General features: G+C 37.7%; 1 protein-coding gene across 3 annotated transcripts in view; it reads right to left on the bottom strand.

Annotated features, from left to right (window-relative positions):
• Positions 1–877: 877 nt before the first annotated feature.
• Positions 878–26,188, bottom strand: part of FAM204A (family with sequence similarity 204 member A) — a 36,860-nt gene continuing 11,549 nt past the window's right edge. For all 3 annotated transcript variants that reach the window (XM_060768511.2, XM_067465807.1, XM_067465806.1), the window contains 7 exons: positions 25,290–25,546; positions 23,662–23,755; positions 21,875–21,911; positions 20,726–20,825; positions 17,963–18,052; positions 2,164–2,270; positions 878–1,850 (listed from right to left, as the gene is read on the bottom strand). In XM_060768511.2, coding sequence (XP_060624494.2) covers positions 1,799–1,850; positions 2,164–2,270; positions 17,963–18,052; positions 20,726–20,825; positions 21,875–21,911; positions 23,662–23,755; positions 25,290–25,544 — 735 coding nt within the window. In that variant the 5' untranslated portion in view covers positions 25,545–25,546 and the 3' untranslated portion in view covers positions 878–1,798. The remainder of the gene's footprint in view (positions 1,851–2,163; positions 2,271–17,962; positions 18,053–20,725; positions 20,826–21,874; positions 21,912–23,661; positions 23,756–25,289; positions 25,547–26,188) is intronic.

Raw genomic sequence — 26,188 nt, 5'->3', positions numbered from 1 at the left:
GTCCTCGTGGACAACAAGTTAAACATGAGCCAACAATGTGATGTGGCGGCAAAAAAAGCCAATGGGATTTTGGCCTGCATCAATAGGAGCATAGTGTCTAGATCTAAGGAAGTAATGCTACCCCTCTATTCTGCTTTGGTTAGACCACATCTGGAATATTGTGTCCAATTCTGGGCACCACAATTCAAGAGAGATATTGACAAGCTGGAAAGTGTCCAGAGGAGGGCGACTAAAATGATCAAGGGTCTGGAGAACAAGCCCTATGAGGAGCGGCTTAGGGAACTGGGCATGTTTAGCCTGAAGAAGAGAAGGCTGAGAGGAGATATGATAGCCATGTATAAATATGTGAGAGGAAGCCACAGGGAGGAGGGAGCTAGCTTGTTTTCTGCTTCCTTGGAGACTAGGACACGGAACAATGGCTTCAAACTACAAGAAAGGAGATTCCATCTGAACATTAGGAAGAACTTCCTGACTGTGAGAGCCGTTCAGCAGTGGAACTCTCTGCCCCGGAGTGTGGTGGAGGCTCCTTCTTTGGAAGCTTTTAAACAGAGGCTGGATGGCCATCTGTCAGGGGTGATTTGAATGCAATATTCCTGCTTCTTGGCAGGGGGTTGGACTGGATGGCCCATGAGGTCTCTTCCAACTCTTTGATTCTATGATTCTATGATTCTATGATACCTTGAAAGAGATTGTTTGCTGACAACTAAGTGTGTTGAATGTACCTTTTCATTTTGCTGTTCCTATAAAGGCTATGAAAACTTGAAAGAACTATCTGGATAATAGGCTATTACTATAAGAAAGGAAATTAATATGTCTGTTTTGTTTCATGATGTTAATAATATTGCACACAGATATTTGACATTATGAGACTAGACAATACTTGTTTCCCTCTTTATTACAGGGGAAAAAAAGTCTTCCTGAACAGCTCCTGTGTATAGGATAAGGATTTGCAGATTTATAGTGCTGTGCAGTACAAACCTGTTTGGCCAGTGATTTAAAGACATTGCTGTATATTTAGCTGTCAATATAACTAATTACAGTTGACTTTAGATTGCTGTATTGCAAACTCTCATCTTTGTGAAATATAGCATTACATGAGGGGAGCAGAATCAAACATCCTTCGGGCTACAAAACAAGAACGAACCATCTGATATCAAGATGGAAGACGTAAGACTTGTCATAAAATCTGAAATTACTACTAGTTGGCGAAAAAAAAATAGTTCACAGAACTCAAATACAATAAATCACCATTAGGTTAAAATCATTCTTTGGGCCTCAAATATTTCATCTTGCTTAACAGTAAGTGAATTTTACTCGTCTCTCACCCAGGTAACAGACATTTGTAAAAGCTTCAGGGGAAAATAAAGCTAATCTACTTGCCTTTTTTGTTTTGAGGAAATATTACCATTGCCTGGTCTTATTAACAATAGGAACACTGCAAATACCATGTTTTGTTTTTAGGGAGAAACTGATTTTGATAGTGATAAATAACCAACACATTGATACAAAAGGATCTCCTTCCCAATTATATTCTTAACAGTTTTATGAAAAACAAGCACATTTAAATCCTCAGGCACTACAAAGAGAATACACTGAAGAAATGTCAAGGGCCAAATATAAAATATCTGAGTTCTACACACACACACATATACTAGGGATATCTCACCACACTGATTCATCCAGCTGTACAAATAATACATATAAAAACCAATGAATATATTAATTTATACATTTCAGTGTTAACAAACTTCCCTTCTCAGCTTTAAACCACCACCACCTCTTTTCAAGTCATAATGAGCTACATGTATCCCATGTTGCTTTTTGTTTCCCATCTTTTCTTGGCTTCAAACCTGAAAAGAAATACAAACATATGTCAGCGTCTACCAAAGTACACTTTAGGGACTTTTCAGTCAGATTTCATTTAGCAGCAATGGCTAATTTGGAAGTAGGTTTATAATACTCCACCAATCACAAAAGGGAAAGTATAAACATTTGAATAATGTATCAGTTGTAGTAAAGACTCTACATTAAACAGATGCACTACTCAAGGAAAAAGCCAAGGTCAAATTAAACAAACAAGGATTAGTGTGAGCCAAACTGAAGGAGGTAAACATTTGACTCAGAATCTCCCCTAGTCTTAAAGAAAGAAGGCCTATGATGTACCCCCAAGCAAGCTTCTTTTTCTTTCTAGCTTCTTGAGAAGTTTCTTCTTCTTCTTTTGCTTTCACAAAATTCCGGCAAGCAACAGCTTTGGTAATTTCCACACCAAGCTAAGGAGGAAAAAAAATCAAATGAATCTACAGGAAAAATGAATGCAAAACAACTTTTCTTCAGACCTTTTTAATATGTTTACATGACTAAGATTTGTCCTATATCCACCATGGAAGATTTCTGTGTATGTTCAATGAACAGGTGGAAGCATGATGATTTTTATAAAACAAAATGCAGAAAAGTATTATAACACATACACAACATAACATCAGAAACAGCGTGTGATTGTATTGTTCCACTGTCAAGCAACTAAAATTATGTTTAATTAGTCATATTTAGCTTGGGTATAGCTTGAAATGAGGCTTATGTGATCTTGTAGAACAACACATCATATCTTCTAAAGCCACAGTTGTACTTGAGTGTCATTTAAAAATATATGTAGGGCTTAAGATAGCAATAGCTACATTGTATTATTGTTCTGTAGCAAGACAAAAAGACACCAGAAAGCTTCAGAGTGCTGCTTACAAGACCTAATAAAGGAAGTGCTACTGTATTACCCTGAAGGTATCTAATGTTGTCCGATTTCAGCAGCTATCATGGTTGGGACTGGTTACTACTTAGTTGTAAAGCCACAAGGAAATACAAGGCTACTGATGCAGAGCTCAGAAAGAATCCTGTTTGAAAACAGAGTCACTGTCAAGTAGAGTGACAGCACTTAACTAGACAGATCTACAGCTGGACTCAGTATAAGGTTTCTTTCTGAATACCTGCAGGGCAAAAGATATCAGTGAACTAATGATTGACTGATTATACACAATGATTCAAATACAACTTCCAAATGGGCAAATTAGGGTATGATCCATTTGGGACTATTGCCATGAAATTCTGTTTGATATAAATAGAACCGGCACAGGACTGCTTGCAGAATTTAATTCAGCGCACCTCAATGTGGTGTGGATTATGTCCCTTCGCTAATGAAAACAGAAGTCTGATGTCATTAATATTTTTGGGGCAGGGGATTTTGTACAGCTTATAACCAAGGAAAAACTCCATAATGTAGCAAAATATTATCTTTGTTAAGATGTACATAAATTTTTTAAGAACATATATATTGAACTGCACTGAAGGCATAGGGGGTGATCTGTGGTCTTAGTAAGAGGGTCCTCACCTTGTAGGCAAAAACGCTCATAATCCATTTTTTGTCGGTTCTGATAATGGAAAACCAGTGCAGAGTGGTTACAGGGAGGAAAGGGAGGTTCGAAGATATAAGAAAGATAGTTGTGACAGGGAAACAAATGATTACAGAGAAATGAGAAGGCATTAACACACTCTCTATATAAATGCAGGCAAAGGGTTCCTTTTCCTCTGTACTCTAATTTCTTTCAAAAAGGATAAGACACTTCATGTACAAAGCTTAAAAATCATAAAATGGCAGCCAGTATATATTATTCAAAATGTTAAGTATGCAAATTTTCTTTGGAACTACACCAGCAATTTTTCTTGTCAATCTTATCATTAATCTACATGTTAGATTGCAAGCAGGGAATTTGTGGCCCTACAGATATTACAGGACTAATCTAGTCAACATAACAAAGACCTAGCCAACATAATACATTGTGAGGAATCATATGGCTTATGCTCAACAACATCTGAAAGGCCACAGGTTGTCTATATCATGTGAGATAACCTAATAAACTCTCATAATACTACCAAGAAAGTAAACATGATCACAGTAAATACAACAGATAGGTGTTTAGAGTATTTTGTATCAACTGCTCAGAGCAACACATTTTCATCTTTGCTTGATCCACTGTTATAATTTGACATTCATTACAAAAGGACTGAAGAATTAGTGTTCTATTTTACTGGAGAAATTTAAGACTTTGACCCTCAGTTAAACACTAGAGGGCTACCTCTACTCTTGACAGCTGTAAAATAGGAACTTGCCCTATCCCTGTTGGCAAGTTGGTTCAATGAGATTCTATGCATCAGTGGCTTCAAAAATATAGACAGAACAAACTAGTAGTTCGCAACATGAATCTGACCGATAAAATTGCTTAGGATAAATGTAAGCCTTGAACCAGGCATCTGATGGCATTGAAACACATTCTGAACTCCACAGAGAATGGAGTTATCTATTCTCTTCAATTTTCGTGAGTCCCTCAAGTCACAAAGATACATAGAGGTCTTTCTCCAAATGGCAAAAAAAGAATAACATCCATTTTAAACATGTGAAGCTGCTAGATTATAAACAACCAAAATCTCCAAACTTTGGCATCCCAAGTAATCCTTTCACCATTAATTAATGAGAAATGTACATTTTATTTGTTACTAGCTAATTAAAACATATTGTAGGTTGCCATGTGTTCTTGTTTTTGTGAGGAAAAACATGTTTTTTCCAAGACACTCTGCAACAGATATTTTAACTTACAGCAAGAAAGGGGGAGACAAAAACTAGACTAATGAGAGATAATAAATTAACAACTATAATGAGTATAGAATAAACCTTAAGGAACCAACTATATTTTAACTATGATGTAAGAAGTCAGCAAATGAGTAAATGTATGTGCTAGGCAAAACTACGGTGAGGTGGATCTGTAATTGGTTAAGTGGACGAACACAGAGAGTGCTCACTAATGCTTCCTCTTCATCTTGGAAAGAAGTGACGAGCGGAGTGCCGCAGGGCTCCGTCCTGGGCCCGGTCCTGTTCAACATCTTTATTAATGACTTAGATGAAGGGCTAGAAGGCATGATCATCAAGTTTGCAGACGACACCAAATTGGGAGGGATAGCCAATAGTCCAGAGGACAGGAGCAGAATTCAAAATGATCTTGACAGATTAGAGAGATGGGCCAAAACTAACAAAATGAAGTTCAACAGTGACAAATGCAAGATACTCCACTTTGGCAGAAAAAATGAAATGCAAAAATACAGAATGGGGGACGCCTGGCTCGAGAGCAGTACGTGTGAAAAAGATCTTGGAGTCCTCGTGGACAACAAGTTAAACATGAGCCAACAATGTGATGTGGCGGCAAAAAAAGCCAATGGGATTTTGGCCTGCATCAATAGAAGCATAGTGTCTAGATCTAAGGAAGTAATGCTACCCCTCTATTCTGCTTTGGTTAGACCACATCTGGAATATTGTGTCCAATTCTGGGCACCACAATTCAAGAGAGATATTGACAAGCTGGAAAGTGTCCAGAGGAGGGTGACTAAAATGATCAAGGGTCTGGAGAACAAGCCCTATGAGGAGCGGCTTAGGGAACTGGGCATGTTTAGCCTGAAGAAGAGAAGGCTGAGAGGAGACATGATAGCCATGTATAAATATGTGAGAGGAAGCCACAGGGAGGAGGGAGCAAGCTTGTTTTCTGCTTCCTTGGAGACTAGGACGCGGAACAATGGCTTCAAACTACAAGAGAGGAGATTCCATCTGAACATTAGGAAGAACTTCCTGACTGTGAGAGCCGTTCAGCAGTGGAACTCTCTGCCCCGGAGTGTGGTGGAGGCTCCTTCTTTGGAAGCTTTTAAGCAGAGGCTGGATGGCCATTTGTCAGGGGTGATTTGAATGCAATATTCCTGCTTCTTGGCAGGGGGTTGGACTGGATGGCCCATGAGGTCTCTTCCAACTCTATGATTCTATGATTCTATGATTCTATGATAACAGAAAATCCTAGTCATGTCTGCTCTCAGCAGTAACTTCCACTGACCTCCATGTAGCTTAGTCCAGGAATGTGCTACAGGGTTGGAGCCTAACAAATTTTTAATTAAAACCAATCAATATTTATATTCTGCAATGACCAAAACAAAGTCCACTCAAGTACTTATCACATACTTCTAGTCCTCCTCCTAGGACAGAGATGAAAATTGTGCAGCGACCTAGCATATCCAATGGTGGGGAATGCTGAGTGTTGCAGTCCAACAGTATCTGGAGAGCTGCATGATTCTCACCTCAACAAGGTGCTGTGACTATAGTAATCTACTGCTGGCTACTCACTACTGGTTGATTTGAATGCCTTTGCCTTCTTTCATCGACACTGAGGCAGAACAAAATAACTCTTTCTTGTTTTGGCCAAATATGTATTAGGGATTACAATCACTCATGCCATTGTGGAAGGAGCAGAGAAAAACATTTTGCACTATTCATGGTATTGTCAAAGGATGGTACTTGCTGCAAAACGCAACTCTGAAAAGACAAGTGTTGTGAATAAATCAGCACAACCATATCTGATTCAGTCAGAGTATTTTGCCCTCCCATAAACACCCTCATACACAGCTGCACTTCCCTTCCTAATAGAAGCCCCGGAAATCTTGGTCAATGGTTTATACATTTTAAAAAAAATGTTTCAGGTCATCAGATTATACAGCAAAATACGTTATAAGAAGCAGTAAGACATGAATAAAAATACATACAACAATTTCTTGTGTAGTCAAAGTATCAGCATTTTCCATATAGAACATCCAATATTTTGCTGCATTTTAATTAAGGTGTCTAAACATTATCACAAAGAACTGCAAATTGGTCAGAGCACGCAGTAAGGAAAATTAAGCTCTAAAGGCTTTTTATCACCACATTTCAGGAACCAAGGGTGTAAAATGTTCTAATTTGGGATATATTAAAAGCCATAAAAGGTCTTTCAAAAAGATTAATGGTACTTTGCTTGGATTTAAGATAAGGGCTTTAGCTGGTTGGAAAAGCAGGGCCCTGGCTAGACCCTTGAGGCATTCATCTTTACAGCCACTTGGAAGATTTGTAAAAGCGTCTGCATAACCTCAAGCAAACGCACTGCGACATTTTTTTTAATTCCTTTCAATTTTATAGGTTTAAAGTGTGTAAATCATATTGGGAAGTAATGTAGATATAACGGTTCATCCTTGTAACATAGCAAAAAAATTTAAGAGGCGAACTTTTTTTAATCAAGTAAGTTTTCTAGGAGGCAAAAACCATTCCTATTGAAGTTCAGAGATAATCGTTTCAAAAATCTTGCTCTCGCAGCTTAACCAGCGTAACGGCAAACTTCCTATCAATTATTTTTCTCATGGAAAAAAAGATGTGTGCCTCCATCAAGGATACCTGGTAACAAATCTTCATAGCTGCCCAAACAGTGTAAAGACACTTCTTTAAAAAAATGCCAATTATCATATTTAAACTTTTTGGGTGAAATAACAGGTTTCTATGAAAAAATATTTATGCTATTGGCTTTTGTTCTTTAATTAAATGAAAACAGATGTTTTCTGAAGTAAAGCGGAACCATTACTGAAGTACTTAAAGTGCTAAGGTCTTTAATTTTTATATCAGTTTGGTCTACAATTCCTGATTGTCTTTACTCAAGCTCAACATTAATGTCAAGCAAGTTACCTAGGAGACGAAAGAGATCAAAGAGACAAAAACCCCTCAAATGTCTGATTAATCAAGCCTGCAAACAGCTTATTTCTTTTAGCCTGCATGCAAGTATGAAAATGAGATTCAGGGAGCCGTACATTGTGCAGATTTGTTCATTCTTATCAGAACAAAGCCAGCGGCAGCTTATTTCATGGATCATTGGCACTGTCATCAGTGCTACACAGAACGGGTGACAGCTCCTCATTTTGAGGCTTGAACAAAATTAGCAAAAAGTCGGCACAAATTAGCCTCTCATCTTTTTAGTAATATGACATTATTCATTTACTTTTTATCCAATTTTTAATTTTTTCCTTGTCAGCTATCCCTTTCTAGTGTTTCTTGCACAGCATAAAACGCTTTAAAAATGCAAAGCAACGACTGAAGTCGAAATAGTAAATAAAGTTGAGGAAGGGAGACTGGGAATATGTGGCCTTAGTTCAGCTCCAGAAGATATTAATTCCAACTTTCAGCAAACATTGTCCTCCTCCTCCTCAAAAAGGACCTCCAAAACAAAGCCCAAACCAAAAGTTGGAATATTTGGTGGAACCATTGGTGATCCACCATGGCCCTTGAAACCCAATGGAGATGGTATTCATGCATCTAAGTAGAACATTTAAGAACATGTAAGCAAGCCATCTCGGTCATGGTTAACTCAAGAAACTCTGGGACTCATTCCCTTTGGAAACTTCCTTGATGCAAGCATGGTTTACATGTGTGGGATAATGCAAAGTATTTTCCTTAGCCTGGCCTTTAGTGGTCACTGACTGAAGCTTCCGTTTTGAGTTGTATATATTCATTTGAGTGATTTTTATTATTGTATTTATGATTGGGCTTATGAATAATTGTATTTTACCTTTTGAGCACCACCTTGAGGCTTTGGGCTGGTAGGATAAAATTACCCCCCTTCTTCCCCCAAAAGGAGAGATAAAGATTTATTTCAAACACCTATTGTAAAATACATACTCTCCAGGATATGAATAATGCGATAAAACATTCAATCCCTGATTCAGAAATGTCACATATATAGGTATGCTCTATAAAAGGCTAAACCCAAAGGGGATTTAACAAAACATCTCTATTCTAACAGGTCCTGGAGCATCTTGTGGTCTATCAGAGAAGCCAAACAGCCTTTTAATACTATATTACAGTTTCTCATCAAATATGAATCTAGTTATTTCAGGTTCTGCCTGTGGCAATGATTTTCTCCTTTTATGTTATGGAATGTTATCCATTGCTGATGTATATTAAATATATAAAGCAAACAAGAATATTGAGTGGATTTGGAAGTGAGAATGATCTTCTGTCAGTGATTTGTTCAACTTCTGCTGCAAAATACTTTGTAATACCTTTGTTGGGTTTCTATTGCAGGGTATTAAAACATAAGTTTATGTACAGACACTGACAACACCGATATATAGAATGGATATAAACATGTTTCTATATTAGAGCTTTGGTTTAGACTCAAATATTTATATGCAACTAAATTCTTCCATTCATAAAAAAGCATTAAAATTAACCATAAGCTGTTAGATGTTTTACACAGTCCCCTTGTAAGAAAGGCTGTTTTTTTTTAAAAAAAGAACTGTAGTACTGTTTTCAGCAATTTCTTTATCTCTGTTCTTCTAAGTAAGAAAGCTTATTAACAAGCTTTGAACTTAAAATCACATTTACAATAATGTGCCATCAACAGTTTTATAAGCTAATTAGAAAAAAAGATTAATTAATGACTGGCTGCTAATAAAATGGCAATCATGAAGAAAGAAACCAAGGGTGCTAAGCTTCAACTACCACCAATTAAGAGCTAATTACAAACAAATTATATATGTGTTTTGCTGTGGGCTTTAATTTACTAAAATGGTTTTAATTAAAAGAGAAAACATGCTGATTAATTGAACTGCAGAAAAAATCTACAGTATAAACTGTGCTTTGTCTCTTTAATTAGACTTGTAACATCTGAAATCTTTTTTTAAGGTTTGTTAAAAAGAAGATATACATAATTAAGAGAATATATGAATATAATCCTAGGTGATAACCTTTACTATATGACAAGGGTTAAGAGAAAAAAAAACCTCAATAAAGAGAAACACCTTCAGTAAGAAGAGGTGGGAAAAACAGTATAATGCATTTCCTCCCCACAACATAAACATTAAGGGGGAATTTGGGAGTTACATATGGTTTGTCTGCATTTCCCCACCAAATCCTTTGAAGATCTACAATACTAATGCAAATTCTGAATGTAATTTTGAAAAATAGTGCTTTTAAAAGCACGAATAAATTTCCTGGGGATTGTACTATGGATTTAAATGATGTGCCACAAAGTTCCTTTTACACAAAAGCTAAAGAAATTAGTGCAATCTGCATAACTCTTTCACTTGCATTTGGGAGCAGTACAGGGGAACTTCCAGATTGTGTCCCATCAGTTTATTTATCAAAGGGATCACTGTAGGTTCTTCTAACTATTAATTCCATCTAAACGGGAAATTTTAAAAAACTAGAAAAGGTAATTTATGATAACCTTAACACTAATAAACATTAATAACCATATTTATGAATTTTGTATTCACACTCATTGCGAAAGGATTTCCTCTTTTCAAACTATGGTTTGTTTAAGAATTAACAGGACGAGCAGGTAATAACAAAATCACTGGAGCACACTGAGAATAATGGCAGAAAGTACATAAACAACTTGGCTATAGTACAAGAATGATACCATGATTTTTGTAAAAAGCTAATTAAATGATACAGTCATTTAAAATGTTTAACCAAAACATACACCCACTCTTCACAAATGTAGCCTCTGACACCAAACTTCTTGAACTATGAGACAAATAAAGCAATTTTGACAGCACTGGCCTTATTTATACCGGTCTTATTTTCCCAATAGTTGGTTCCATTGAACTAAATAGAACTTAGCTCTGAGTAGACGTGTATGGATTATGCTGTTAATTTTCAGTGTTTCTGCTGACAGCTATTTTCAATTTCTTTTGACAAGAACATCAAATATGTTCAGGGCTTTTTCTTCTTCTTCAAGTTACTGCCCTCTGGGTAGTGCACTCTTAGACAACAGAGCAAAGTAATAAAGTCACAAGCTAAGAGAAGAAATTATCATAGCATAAAACCTCAGGGTTTTTTTTTAAAAGTTTATTTTGTTTATTGGGGTTTTTTTTTTTTGCAAGACATCAATTTTGCCAAGAAATAGTAGAGTATTTTTTCTTGAACAAAACAATATCATATTTTGAAATATTAAAAATAAGTGGGAAAATTGTGGCAGAACAAAATTAACAAGCTTATAATGCATAGGAAAAGAAGTGTCCCCCATTTTAAACCATGGGAAATTAAGTCTCACTGGGTCTTGGTGGCTTTACTAAAGATTCAAGTCCTTTAGCCCCTGCAAATAATTTCCATCAACATTCCTCCTTCCTCTAAATACCCTTATAAGGGAGGCTCCTAGGTTCGGAAGTGTCATGCTTAATGCCTGTATATTCCTCCACTGCTGCCAAGAACTGAAATCGTAGTTCCCAAAGCTCCCTAGCTTAATCCATTAGCTTCTGTTCATCAATAACCCCACCAAACCTAGCAGCCTCATTTGTTACGATAAGTTTGGGAAGTAGTCATATGGAAAGGTTCACAAGAAACCCTAGGATTGAAAGAGCTTCGGCTTTGTTGAGCTCTTAAAGACATTCATGCCAGTGTGGTAACTGGTGGCCTTCCAAATATTGTTGGACAGTATTAGTGGAAATGTAATGGGGGACAGGTTTAATTTTAAATTGAATTATATTGTTGGTGGATTCTCATCACAAAGAGTAAATATAATCATGCTGTCAAAGAAAACAAAGAACAAGCGGAAAGGTAGCAAAAGAAAAATAACACTACTGAGAATATGGATAAACAACTGTTCAGGGAGGTTAATGGTCATATCAGATCCACAGGGTCACGCCACTGCCATCCCCACCCCCCAAATGAAGTCCACCCCCAAACTCCACATCAGTTACTCCCTAGGCCCTAAAGGGATGGAGCATTTCTCCCATTTATTGGTCTTCTGTTGGCCATTTTAGGGCAAAGAGAGAACTTATTTCTAGCAGGATGTGATCCAGAAGCCAACTTGTGGGTCATTTCCTCTTCAAAATTATGCTTTCCCTAGGCCTACAATGGCTATATTTTCTCCAGATCCTTTAAACAGCAATTTTGAGGCAGACAAATTGGACACTCAGAAGCCTTTGGGGCCACAAACACAGCCCAGAGAAGTGCTTAAAAGAATGGTTAGCTATGAATTGAAATAATTAGTAATCAATCCTCTGAAAAGTCAAAAAATATTCAAACATAGTTTTTTTAATGCCAGTTTTTCTTAGAAATATACAAATAATCTTAAATAGTAAACTAATTTAAAGTTAATAAAACTTTCAACTAATTAGTAACTTTTTAATATTCTTTCTGCATGATGTAAAGTGTGGAATTATTTATGAAAAATATAATACAGGAATTGTCCATTTCTTTTTAGCATCTCCAAAGCAATAATGACAGAAATAAATAAATAAACTGAACTATGGTTTTCTGTAAAACTCAAAATAATTGTAGCAGGCTGCCTATTTTCTCTAGTAATCAAACATCCATTCGTCTTGTGGAAAGTTAGTCTTGTGGAAATAAGAGGCACTTTCACAAATGTCCTATCAGTACCCTCCCAACCAATACTATGACATCCTGCAAAATGGAGGGATGCGGGAAGACTCAGCAGATGGGGGGGGGGGGGGGAGGACAATGACGACACAATTCACTTATTCATCTTAAAATGAATAAATGCCAGAAGGGAGAGAGTCTAATGTATGCTGATAATCATGCCATCTCTGCTCGAGCAGGGAACTTTGAAATGGTTGAACAGAAGTTCTCCGAAGCTTTAGGTACTCTTACTACCTATTACAGGGAAAACCAGCTGATTCCTAATTCATCTAAAACACAGACATGTGCTTTTCACCTTAAGAACAAACAAGCATCTCGAGTTCTGATTGTTCTACAAATTTTCAGTTTTTCTCAGTTACGGAAACGAAATGTGTCGTTTCTTAATAAATTTGACATGCTGAATTCAAATATAATAATTAAATGTGTTAATTGGCTCTGGTTTTTATGCAACAGCTATTTCAATTTTCTCCACAATAGGTAATTCGTTAATATTATGATAATGCGCCTAACCTTACTGCATGTATATAAACCGTGAATATTTACTAAATTTTAGTCAAATTATATTGCCAATAGTTTATACATGAGAAATATTTATTTAATTAGTCTATTGTTTATGTTTGTGCAGCAAGAAACTATATTAGTAGGCCTAATGCAGTTGAAAAGTTTGAAAGTTTAAATGTCACTTTAATCGTGACTTTAGTTTATATCCTGTTTGCTTCTCTTGACTTTTCTTTTGTATCCAAGGAAAGGATTGTCTCTTACAATGCTCCAGCAGTAGTCTGATAGCATTGACGGAGTCCATTTGCCTTGATATCTTTTTTCCATAGTACTTTATTTACACACGTGCGAGGCATAAAATACAGTAAAAAGAACAATGTAAAACAATGTTTAACGATACTGTCTCAGTCTTCAACTGATTGACCCTCACCATTCAAAAGTCTGGCCTTATATAGGGCTTTCTGGATTTTGCACACGGCACTAATACTGCGTCATCAAACTTTCTAGAGTATTCTAGAATCTTCCATAGTGTAAGTCGCAACATGCATTTTTTCAACTATACGTGATCACGTGATTGCTTATATCGTAAAAACTAGAGCCAATATACATTTTTAAATGTCATTTTCGTTTTCAGCACCCCAAAATCATAAAAGAACAGCTATTTTCAGGCCCGAAACTTTTTCTCCGTTGAACAGTGTTACCTGGGAAGGAATCCCACTGAAGCATTGCAGCACACCCAAATACCTGGGAGTCACTCTGGACCGTGCTCTGACTTACAAGAAGCACTGCTTGACTATCAAGCAACAAGTAGGTGCTAGAAATAATATCATAGGAAAGCTGACTGGTACAACCCGGGGATCACAACCAGACACAGAGAAGACATCTGCCCTTGCGCTTTGCTACTCTGCTGCTGAGTATGCATGCCTACTATGGAATACATCTGACCACGTTAAAATAGTCGATGTGGCTCTTAATGAGACATGCTACGTTATCTCAGGATATCTTTGGCTAACACTGCTGGAGAAATTATACCGTTTAGCCGGTATTGCACCACCTGATATCCACTGGGAAGTAGCAGCCAGTAATGAAAGGACGAAGGCAGTAACATCTTCGGCCCATCCTCTGTTCAGATATCAGCCAGCATGCTAACAACTTAAATCAAGAAACAGCTTCTTAAGATCTACAGAGATACTTGCAGGAACACCTCAGCAAGCAAACACTGTGTGCTCTGGTACTACGAGATGCACAGCCAATCTTAGGAAATGGGGATATAAAACTGAATCCATGGTATGTCAGTGTGGAGAAAAGCAAACCACAGTCCACTTACTACAATGCAGTCTGAGCCCTGCCACATGCACAATAGTGGATCTTCTTACAGCAACACCAGAGGCACTTGAAATGGCCAGTTTCTGGTCAAAGGAAATTTAGCATAATGAAGAGTTTTTAACTTTGTTTGTTGTTTTTTATACATTATAACTGTATTCTCGATTTGCTTCTGACACAATAAATAAATCTTAAAAACAAAGTCATTATAAACTAAAGCAACATGTAAACCTAGAACTTTTAAACCTTCTATTTTCACAAAAGTATTACTAATTACAATTTCAGAATCAATTCAGTTATCTGAACCAGGTACATTTGGAAAATCTTTACTGAATAATTCCTGTGATGTATATGATCGTTAAGAACTCCACAATGCAATGACCATTAAATGGCATAGATAATTGTACTACTGGGATGATGTTGTTCTGTCTGGAGACATTATAAGTATCCAAAATGAAATGCAAAGAGCTATTTCTGTGTCTGTTTTGGGAAACTGGTACAAAGTCCTACTAAAGCTAGAAGAACAAATCTTACTATGGAACAACCAGCTTTAATTTTTTCTAAGAAAACCCTATCATCTTTGAATTGTATCAAGTAGGAAGGTATGGGCATATTAGTATGTGTTATGTGTCTGGAAATCCAAAAAGCTTTTGAAGGACACATTCACCTAATGTAACTACATTATCTTGAGATTGGAGACACTTATAGAACATCAACAAATCTGACATTAATATAGGTGTAGATGTGACTGGAACTTGTACTGACACAAATAATTTTGTATAATATAATGCACATTAGAGTTGGATAACTAAGACATTCTCAGTATGAGGTATCCTATGTAAGTCCCCTGAATTATCCATTCCTTATCATATCAGGGAGAAAAAGGAAATTAGTTTTACATGGTAAGAATTATACCAAAAAGTCCAGAGAGAAGTTCAGAATTGTTAAGAATATTTCAAGTGCAAGGAAGTGAAGAATCTGCATAACGCAGCCCAATACCTACTAATCTATTATTAACATATTCTGCTCCACCAGCACTAGAGTAACAATCTTAAAAATTCACAACTAGATGAAAGCCTTTCTGCAGTAAGTGTCCCGTGGTAAAGACCTTTCAAAGTTATGACTCTTTCTTCTAGTATATGTATTTCTTTTTTTACTCAATTTCTTTCCAGATTATGTACATTCTTCAAATCCATCCTCAGTTCTAAGGCAATCTGATTCTATAAAAGTAAGTTTTCCCTGCGACATAAAGATAGTGTACTGACTTACAGCTATGCTTGGAATTCCTTAACTTTTCAGAGCACATTTTCATAGCCTCTTTTTAGCTACCTCATTTGGGGGTTCATTTTCCCTGACTAAATACTAATGCTGCTCTATCAATTTCATGGGCTTATAAAAGACATACATCTAAAATTGTTTCACTTGTTTAGTAAAGGAACAGTGCTAAGAAGTTTGGGATCTGTGCCTTACAGCAATGGCTTTATCAGCAGATTCCAGTTTTCAATTCCAGGTGAAAAAAAATTCATTAATCAGACACTAATATACCTGATTTCCAAAGAATACCTACGCACTGAACACACATTCTATCATACTCTGAAACAGCTGCAATCACAAATGGAGCTCAAGTCATGTTTTGCATTAATTCTGTTAAAACAACAACGTATGATGTATTCCAGCTATAGGGTAACCATTTTCATGCTTTCTAAGTTGGCATTTACAGGTATATCTCAGTTAATAAAGCAGATATATGTATTGTCGAAGACATTCATGGCCGGAATCACTGGGTTGTTGTAGGTTTTTTCAGGATATATGGCCATGGTCTAGAGGCAGTCTCTCTTGACGTTTCGCCTGCATCTATGTCAAGCATCCTCAGAGGTAGTGAGGTGATATATATTCGTGGGCATTACTTCTTTAACAGAAAATTTAGTACCACAGGCAGAAATAACATGGAAAGAATAAGGGTAGCATACTACCTCCATAACACCCCCCCCCCCAAAACAACTATTTCCAGCCCAGTTCTTACACAAACTGAGTATTTGTATGTGTAAATGAAACAACCAAGTCAGATCATAGAATCGCAGAAAAAAGACTATTAAAAAGAGCTTCTTTATCAGAAGCTTTGTTAACTGAAGTATGCTTGGATTCTTTTTTACACTGCACTGAAAAAATAAACAGTCAAAAAGAGGTTTGAAAAGACCTAGTATTGAGGTTAGTTGCCTGTATTCCTGAGAATAGAAATTATAGATTTGAAGAGGACAGGAGAAACATACTTCTGTTCCAACCCACACATCAACTCGAAGAATTTGGAAGCATCCTAGGCCCCTTCTATACTGCCATATAAACTCCAAATTATTAGCTTTGAACTTGATTAAATGGCAGTGCAGATTCATATAATCAAGTTCACAGTAGATAATGTGGAACATCTGCTTTGATAATCTGGATTATATGGTGGAGTAGAAAAGGCCCCAGAGATTGTTAAGTGAATGATAAATGATCTTATTGGTCATCCAACCAACCTGGCTCTAAGAAATACATATTATATGCAGGTCACTTAATTTTGGCCATTTTATGATTAAATATTTTATGATTTAAATATTTTATCTCCATCTCATAAATTATTAACTGGAAAGATAGGATCTAAATGTCTTTGGCAAACAAACTTTAGTCCTTTTCCCACTTGATCTGCTAAATACACCTTGACTGTCCAGTTTTAACCTAACTACAAATAGCATCATTGACCTTGTATTGATTGTGTAGGTTCTCCTTCTGAGGGGCCTTCCAGACAGGCCCTATATTCCAGGATCTGATCCCAGGTTTTCTGTTTATCCTTGATTATCTGGCAGTGGGGACTCATATAATCCAGTTTAAAGCAGAAAACCTGGGATCAGTTCCTGGGATATAGGGCCTGCCTGGAAGGGCCATTAAGAAATAATCGGTTTTTCATATTATACATCAGTGGTTCTCAACCTGTGGGTCCCCAGATATTGGCCTACAACTCCCAGAAATCCCAGTCACTTTACCAGCTGTTAAGATTTCTAGGAGTTGAAGGCCAAAACATCTGGGACCCACAGGTTGAGAACCACAGTTGTACACTCACAAACCATTAAAACACAAGATATCCATAAGAATGGTAGTATCCAGTTTCTGATTCAAGTTAACCATAATTCGCTCTTATGTGAGATTCAAGAATTGCAATTGGTTTAGTCACAAGTGAGCAATGAATGGTTCACATACAGCCCTTTACTGCTCTCCAGGAAGCCTCATTTTCTCCACCAGCTTATCAGGCAAGAACTGTGGGGTGGAGAAAGAAAAGCTACTATTTACTATCAGTAGCCCTGGGACAATTATCTTGACTGGGCCTGCTGAGGAATTGTGTAGCATTCCCATCTCCATTCATTTATGAAGCCCAGTTTATCCCATCCCACTGCTGTGGCTGTTTCAAGACATTGGTGGAAAGTCCCACTAAAGCTAGAACAAACCTTACTAAGAAACAACTAGCATGAACATATTTCAATATGTCAAGTAGGCAGGAAGGGAGAACTAGTACGCAGTATATATCAGGATATCCAAAATGTTTTTGAATGAGACATTCATCAAATGTTCCCTCTTGTAACTATTTTATCTTGATATTAGGGACACCAACAAAACAGCAACAAATCTGCCATTAATCTGAGTGCAAATATAGAACATTAGAGCTAGATAATAAAAAAAATCCTTCAACAACTGGATATGCTATACACACACACATACACAAATACACAACAAACACTCAAAGGATATGGCTGAAAGAACATGTTATGTAAAGGAACAGAGAACCAGTATAGTCCAAACACTATGTAACTACATATATACACACACACAAAAAGCTCAACTTACCTCTCGTGTAGCTAATCTATCACTTAGTTCCTCTGCTTGTTCAATGTTTCCTTCAGCCAAAGATTTATCTATGCTGATTTCAAGACCAGACTGGGAAAAAAATAAAGATAAATGCATCCCCCTCAAGAATACCAAATGAACACTGTAAACAAGCACTCAATTAAAAAATCATCACAACCAAAACAATACTCATTTTCATAGCTATAATTTTCATGTATAACAAATCACTTGAAGTGTGTTTTAAAGGACAGTATCATTAAATATTCACAAGAATGGTTGTTTTAGAAGGCAAAATTCCAGCGAGCCTAAAACAGGCTGTGATAAAGCCGCTGTTGAAGAAACCATCACTTGACCCCACTAAATTGGACAACTTTCGGCCTGTTTCCAATCTTCCCTTCTTGGGCAAAGTCATGGAAAGCGTGGTGGCCTCACAACTCCAGGTATTCTTGAGAGACACGGATTATCTGGATCCGGCACAGTCTGGTTTCAGACCGGGACATGGTACCGAGACGGTCTTGGTCGCCTTAGTGGATGATCTGCGCCGGGAGCTAGACAGGGGGAGTGTGTCCCTGTTGGTGCTCCTGGACCTCTCAGCGGCCTTCGATACCGTCGACCACGGTATTCTTCTGGGGCGCCTTGCAGAGATGGGTCTCGGGGGCACTGCCCTGCAGTGGCTCCGGTCATTTCTGGAGGGTCGTACTCAGAAGGTGTTACTGGGGGACTCCTGTTCAACGCCACAGCCGTTGACCTGTGGCGTTCCTCAGGGTTCCATCTTGTCCCCCTTGTTGTTCAACATCTACATGAAGCCGCTGGGTGAGATCATCCGGAGTTTCGGGGTACGGTGTCACCTGTACGCAGATGACGTCCAACTCTGTCACTCCTTCCCACCTGCTACTAAGGAGGCCGTCGAAGTCCTGAACCGGTGCCTGGCCGCTGTAATGGTCTGGATGAGGGCGAACAAACTGAAATTAAATCCAGACAAGACAGAGGTACTCCTGGTCAGTCGCAAGGCCGAACAGGGTATAGGGTTACAGCCTGTGCTGGACGGGGTCGCACTCCCCTTGAAGGCGCAGGTTCGCAGCTTGGGTGTGACCCTGGACTCATCGCTGAGCCTGGAGCCCCAGGTTTCGGCGGTGACCAGGGGAGCATTTGCACAGCTCCGGCTCGTGCGCCAGCTGCGCCCGTATCTTGGGAAGTCTGACTTGGCCACGGTGGTACATGCTTTGGTCACATCCCGCCTCGACTACTGCAACGCTCTCTACGTGGGGCTGCCCTTGAAGACGGTCCGGAAGCTCCAGCTAGTCCAGCGCGCGGCAGCCATGTTGTTAACGGGAGCTGGACGCAGAGAGCATACAACGCCCCTGCTGGCCCAGCTCCACTGGCTGCCGATCTGCTACCGGGCCCAATTCAAGGTGCTGGTGCTCTCCTACAAAGCCCTAAACGGTTCCGGCCCAAAATACCTTGCAGACCGCATCTCGGCCTATGAGCCCACGAGGGCCTTGAGATCATCCGGGGAGGCCCTTCTCTCGGTCCCGCCTGCCTCACAGGCACGTCTAGCGGGGACGAGGGAGCGGGCCTTCTCGGTGGTGGCCCCTCGGCTATGGAACGCCCTCCCTGCTGAAGTTAGACAGGCGCCCTCCTTGATGGCCTTTCGTAGGAGCCTGAAAACATGGCTCTTCGAGCAGGCCTTCAGTTGAGAGTAGTGAATGAAAACGGAATGAACCAGGACTACGATTTTGCTTACGACCCCAGGACCTGACGAAGCGGATTTTTAGTATAGGTGTGTGTTATGTTGTACTTGTCTGGTTAGTGTTGTCTCGGTTTATTGTACATTGTCTTCCTTGTTGTTGTTCACCGCCCCGAGTCGCCTTCGGGCTGAGAGGGGCGGTCAATAAATGCAAAAAATAAATAAATAAATAAATTTTCTCAAAGGTTATATAAGTGTGGTTCCCGGAGTAGCCAAATAGTATGTACAAAGTTCTCACTATTCAACTTTGGTGGGCAGTGTTGATGAATGAGCTCAATGCCACTGCACAATTGACTACACAATATGAGATCCTACACAACTGGTTGCATACAACATATATTATTATTGCTACTGATGTTGTTGTTGTTGTTGCTGCTGTCCTTGCAGCTCAAGGCAGGGAACAACAAATGCCTTGTCTTGAATCTGCAGAATTGAAGGGAATCACATTTGTGGAGTTTGTTTCCAAAAGGTACCAAATCCAAAAGAGAAAGAAAGGAAGAAAGAAAGAAAACAAACTGAGTTGCAGGTAACAGCACATTGTTGGCTAGGAGGAGAATATCATGTACAGATCAAAACTATCCAAGCATATCAAATCACTGTGGTATAGCGCTTTGAAAACAGCATTTCACAGCAAAAGAATGCATATCATCAGCATGTATTTTTCCTAATTTTTGTAAAAATTGTTCAGATGGATTTGGTTCCTTTTGGAAATAAGCTCCACATTTGGGATTGTATCATCATGTAAAAAACCAAGAGAAACTGGGATTTTCCAACTCTAGCTCTTGAGAAGTAAATCATGACAAGGGGAAGACCAGCTTGCCTCCATTCTATCATTACCAGAAAGAACACAGAGTTTCAACTGCTGATTTCTCTGTGTTTGAAAAGTTGCAGGGTATGTTATCTAGCACCATCCAAGACTGCTGAGTTTTTACTTTATTTTATTATAATCAGTTGTATGATGCCTGAGGAAACGCAAGCCACAAATCTACAAAATTAATTAGATTCCATTATGTCACCTTGGGAGGGGCTTCCTTGCTTGAAAGTGGCTTAAACCTGTCATTGATTCCAAAATATTGAGTGAGCTCCTTCAACTTGTTTTCCTTTATGGATTGCTGGCTGGAAAAGAAAGGAAAGACAAAACAAATACTTTCATGACATTTTAATTTCAAGAGGGGAAAATCTACATATTATTTCAATTTACATGAACATATTCCTATTTTTAGTATCTTTAAGTCTAAGAGACCTTTTACTATACTCTGATATCTTCTCTTTGGAAACAGTTACATGACATTTTTATTTGTACCTTTGATGTATAAAGGCAGATAATCTATTTGATGAAGTCAAAACACTGCCATTTTTAATGTTACATGGGGAAAGTATTCTATTTATACCACAATCTTACTCAATAAATAAAAAATTCTTAGTGGTCTCAACTGTGCACTCATGTGTTTCACATATTCTTTGCATACATAAGGATGAAAGAGGTAATAGGCAGACTTGACATTAAGGCAGTCAATCATGGATCAGGAAGACTGAAGGCCCTTCTACACAGTCATATAACCCAGAATATCAAGGCAGAATAACCCACAACATCTGCTTTGAAAAGGAATATCTGAGTCCACACTGCCATACATTCCAGTACAAAGCAGATAATGTGGGATTTTTTTCAGCTGTGTGGAAAGGGCCTATGAAGGAGGTCTGTAGGGGAACATAAGGTATCAAAAGGCAGATGTTTGCCTCTGTGAGATTCAGCTTTGAGCTGATAGAGGCAGCATAAGAAAGAATGGAAAACTATCTATGACTCTAGGGAAATTAAAGAACACATTACTACATGTTATTATATTTTTCTATTGCATTTAGTAACCCTATTTTGTTGTTGTTTTATACCTATCTCTGGCTTTCAAGATTGAATTGGAGTTTGGACAGGCATCCACATTCAGAACCCAAACAACAGCATAGCTACAGGTACACATTTAAGGGTTCACTTTGAGGCCCAGTAACTTAATCCAGCAAGAAAATAACAGGGGGAACAAGAACAAGGTGAGTAGAAAGATTTTAAGGGTTGGAGTTTTTAGGCCAGGACTGAGTAAGAAACTGAATGGAAAATTAAAAAGGTAGGATACTTTAATATGAAGTTTAAATCATTGTGGCAAATCTTCAAATACCTTTCAGTTATTTCTTCACTGTCCTTTTTCAATTTAGCTGGAAAGAGAAGAAAAGCATTAAATATTTGTTAGAAATGACTCCACAATTTTCTCTCATTGTGCAGCAATGAACATTTTTGGAAACACAATGCACAGAAGTTTGGTTTTACAGAAATAAAAAGTTTATGGACACTTTCAGTAGCCCTATAATGACTTGGTGCACTGTGTATCTGTTGTTGGAAAGCAACTTTCATCATTCTCCACCATTCACTATGTGGGCTAGATCTCATAGGAGCTACCATTCAACATCAGTGGTGGATCACATATTTTTCCACTCCTGCACTATAGGAATCTAGCTGTCCAGTGATGTACCTTTGTTGGGCAGAATGGAGATCTTACTAGAAATAGAAAATTTAAGCACACTTACCTTAACTCACTAATCACAATAGAATCTACTTCTGGGCAAACACGTCAAGCCTGATAATGTAACTAACTGAATATTCATATTGAGTGTGTGTGTGTGCGTGCATGTATGTATGTGTGTGTGTGTGAAGTTATGGTGACCCCATGAATCTCATCTGATTTTCTTAGCAAAGAATACTCTGAGGTGGTTTTTCCAGGTCCTTTCTCTGAAATAAAGCCTCCAGCACCTGGCATTCATAGGCAGTATCCAAGTACTAACCAGGCCTGATTCTGCTTAGCTTCCAAGATCAGAGGGGATCTGGGGTGTTTACAGCATTTATTCTTCTTAAAAAACCTGGTAGAATTAATTATAACAGAATAATGTTTCACTTAAACATGCATTAATATAAATGGTCCCAATCCAAAAATAATTCCATCAGTAGGGAATAAAAGGAGTGCATGGATTACCTATGTAATTCAGTACAGGAAATCAGCACTATTTGAGTTGACAGCACTGATGACTGCATATAATTAAACATGTAAAGCAACCTGAAATCTTCTACTACTATAGAAACCTGCTGTGATATATCAGAGAGCTCCCGAAGGGATATTTGATGCACTAGTTTCTCCACACAAGGGCGTTTAACACCACTTCTGGCTCAAGAGGACTAAATCATGTAAGAATCTACAATAATTTAAATGTTAGTTCAAATGCTCTGAAAACTCATTAATTATTTAAATTTTGAATTGCCTTACAATCAAAATACACAGGAGAATCTCAGAGATTCAATTAGTCATGTACTGGACCAAAACTTAAAATTAAATCTCAGCTGAGTCACTGACATTGAGAGTTTGTGGGCAAGTCACTAACTCTCACTTCAGTTCTCTAATAAAACTAGAGTGACCTATGTAATACGGTCAGGGAAAAAAATAAATGACAAACACTGTAGAGTGTATGGAATATTAAAGGTACTACATAAATGTGCCAAGATTCAAAGAGCTATTTCAGGCATGCCTAAAGGCCTCTGACTTTTCTTTGAAGCATGGTCCCTCCTGCTTTAATATGAAATGCTTTTACAATCCCTCTCAAATTCAATAAATGGTTTGCCATGTGGCACACAGGCTGCTGCTCTAGAAAAATGTCCAAACCCCTTTGGGTACCTGGAACTAGCTCTGCAGCTCTTTGGATCCTGACCATAGCAAATAATAGTATCTATTTTTATACCTTTGGATCATAACCAAATTACTGAAATCCTGAACTTCAATAAACCATAAAATGTCTGTGTCACTGCTGCCACCAAACCCGTTCACATTAAACCATTTTGGAACAGGATTACACACATTGTTTTCAACCAAACATTACTAACAGCTTTTCCCAGCACTTGTATTAATTGGAAACAGAACACCTTTTCTGGAACGCTTTCGCTTTTGTCCCTTGTCTCTCTGATTTTTTACTTGGATTTTCATTTCAAAGTTTTTCTTTTGCAGGCTCTGAAATTTCTGTTGAAAGAGAAAAATGGGAACTGAGAGGAGTAGGCACCTTTTGTTTGTTTATATTCATTGTTCATACAATGAACAAAATAAATGTTTTACAGGAATTATTCAGAATCTACTATATACAAAGTACTCTATTTATATTAAAGATGCATTGATGTCCCAAATTGTAAGGATTAGAAATATATCTCAAACTCTACACTCACCACCATAGAATACAAAATACGCAAAATTTCTCTGTTCAATGGAGCTTGTTCACGAATGAAAGGGAAGATATGTATTTATGAAATGTGCATGATGTTCAAAACACAAGTGATTATAGGACCAGATATACAAATACAAACCTTTAGGATGTAGCTAACCTCCCACAATTGCACAGAGCTTCTGGATGTCATTGATAAGAATTCCACTAGCTTAAATGTAGTATATTTTCCTTCCTGAATTATTACTTATTGTATATACTAATGTATAAGTCAACTTCATATGGCAGTTGAGGACACATTTAGAGGTCAAAATTATCAACGTTGATATGATCTGTAGATATGTTGAGCCTCATTCCACACAAAAGGAGAAAGCACCAATGCTGCCTCAGGGGACCAGCAGGCCCTGGCTATTGCCACCTTTTTTCCAACCAGGAGAGAAGTGGGTTAATGGCAGGAAAGTAGAGGATTCTGTGATTCTCTTATGTTCTCCCAGGATCGACTAAGCTTTTACATTTTGCCACTCCTTTTTGACAAAAGATATGGTACTTACATTGCCTCATGAACAAGTCAATAAACTTCTAAAAAGAGGCTGAGTGAAATAGTGCCTTCAGGATGCTGAAATGTTTGGGCAAATCAAAATTTCAGCATGCTTTTTGTTTTGCTTTGCCCTAAAAGCTGAACCTCTGGCTAACTTGTATCACAAACTACTTTTGAAATTCTGCATACAGTTCACTGCTATTTTTGTCTACTCATAAGCTATTCCCATTGAGCGTAATGAGGGTCACTCCTAAGTGAGTGAGCATAGGATTGCAACACCAGACATATATGCTATTCAGGAAATATAAATTCAAAGTCCATGTAGACATTTAGTACCAGAACTGAAGCAAAACACAATTGACATTTTCAGGAAATGTAGTAATAGGTGAACAGGTTAATAGGTTTACTAGACATGGTTAAAGAAAAGGCTGCTGAATTTGGAACATTTAAAAAGATATGTAGGTTGAACTATCAAATCTGGTCTATTAACTAATCAGGTTTTCAGTTCTCTTCCTCTGTATGAAATCAAGATATAAAACCAACTTTTAATAAAGTAAGTTAGTTTATACACAGTTTTTCAGAAGTCATATAAGGAAATTGATCACATCTCCTGACAGCAAACAAATCCGGAAGTTTCTTCTTCTTAGCATAAAATAAGACAGACCAGGTTAAATTCCAAATAATTTTGTCAACTTGTTTTTCCCAGAAGTACTACTGACTTAAATTGTTTCTTTACATAAAAGGTTTACCAGCTTACATAACATCACTACTATCAAGTGCAGGGCAGCAATCAAACTCACATTCCACATATCTAAAGAAACTCCAGATGGACATGCTTGGGAGTCCTGTTCTTCATCTGCCAATGTTGTGGGATAAGGTTTGTTTTGTGTGACCCTTTCAGGTTCCTGAGTCTCCAAAATCTGACATCCTTCTAAATCTTTTTGTTCTCTTTCCTCCTTCATGATAGACTCAGGATCATCCAATGTTTCCTCCTCATCAGAACTTATGTCAACATCGCTTTCATTCATACCAGGAGGTAACAAACCACTCCACATCTCTAGGTATGAAACAGAGATTAAATATCATTATGCAGAGATCTGTATCAAAATTATTAAACGTGTCTATAGAGCAACTTCTCAATTTATAAAACAGGGACTTCTCATGATCTTAAATATTATGCATCAGTGTCAAAAGGAATACAGATTTGCTTAGATCCAAGGGAACTGGATGAGAAAATAAATCCTCTGGACATATAAAGAGAATTAGGAAAATACACTATTGTTAAATATTAGTTTTTCATTTTAAGTGACTTCCACAGGCTTAGTAGAATTAATGACCACTGTCTTAATATTATCAAATGGCCAGTTTATTCAACTATATTAAACAATGACAATAATCCAAATGTATGTATATATTTTCTGACGGACATTACTGTATTGTGCCAGGAAAGGTAATGACCCCATGCTATTTTCAAAAGACATAAGAAAAAAAACCCATAACTCACTTATGTCGTGACTTGAATAAAGAAAAAGGAATTTCTATGAATATTTCTTTAAATTCTTTACATGTGGCTCAGACCCATATGTCTCAGTTATAGTTCTGTTCTTGTGTCCTTTAACATGCTTTCCTCTGGGTGAATATATGGATGATTACAATTACAATATTATTAATATTAATAAACTGTTGGGATTATTAAGAA

Source organism: Anolis sagrei, chromosome 3 (genome assembly GCF_037176765.1).
Source record: "Anolis sagrei isolate rAnoSag1 chromosome 3, rAnoSag1.mat, whole genome shotgun sequence".
In the NCBI taxonomy this organism is placed as follows: domain Eukaryota; kingdom Metazoa; phylum Chordata; class Lepidosauria; order Squamata; family Dactyloidae; genus Anolis; species Anolis sagrei.
This window is presented reverse-complemented; position numbering and strand designations above follow the sequence as displayed.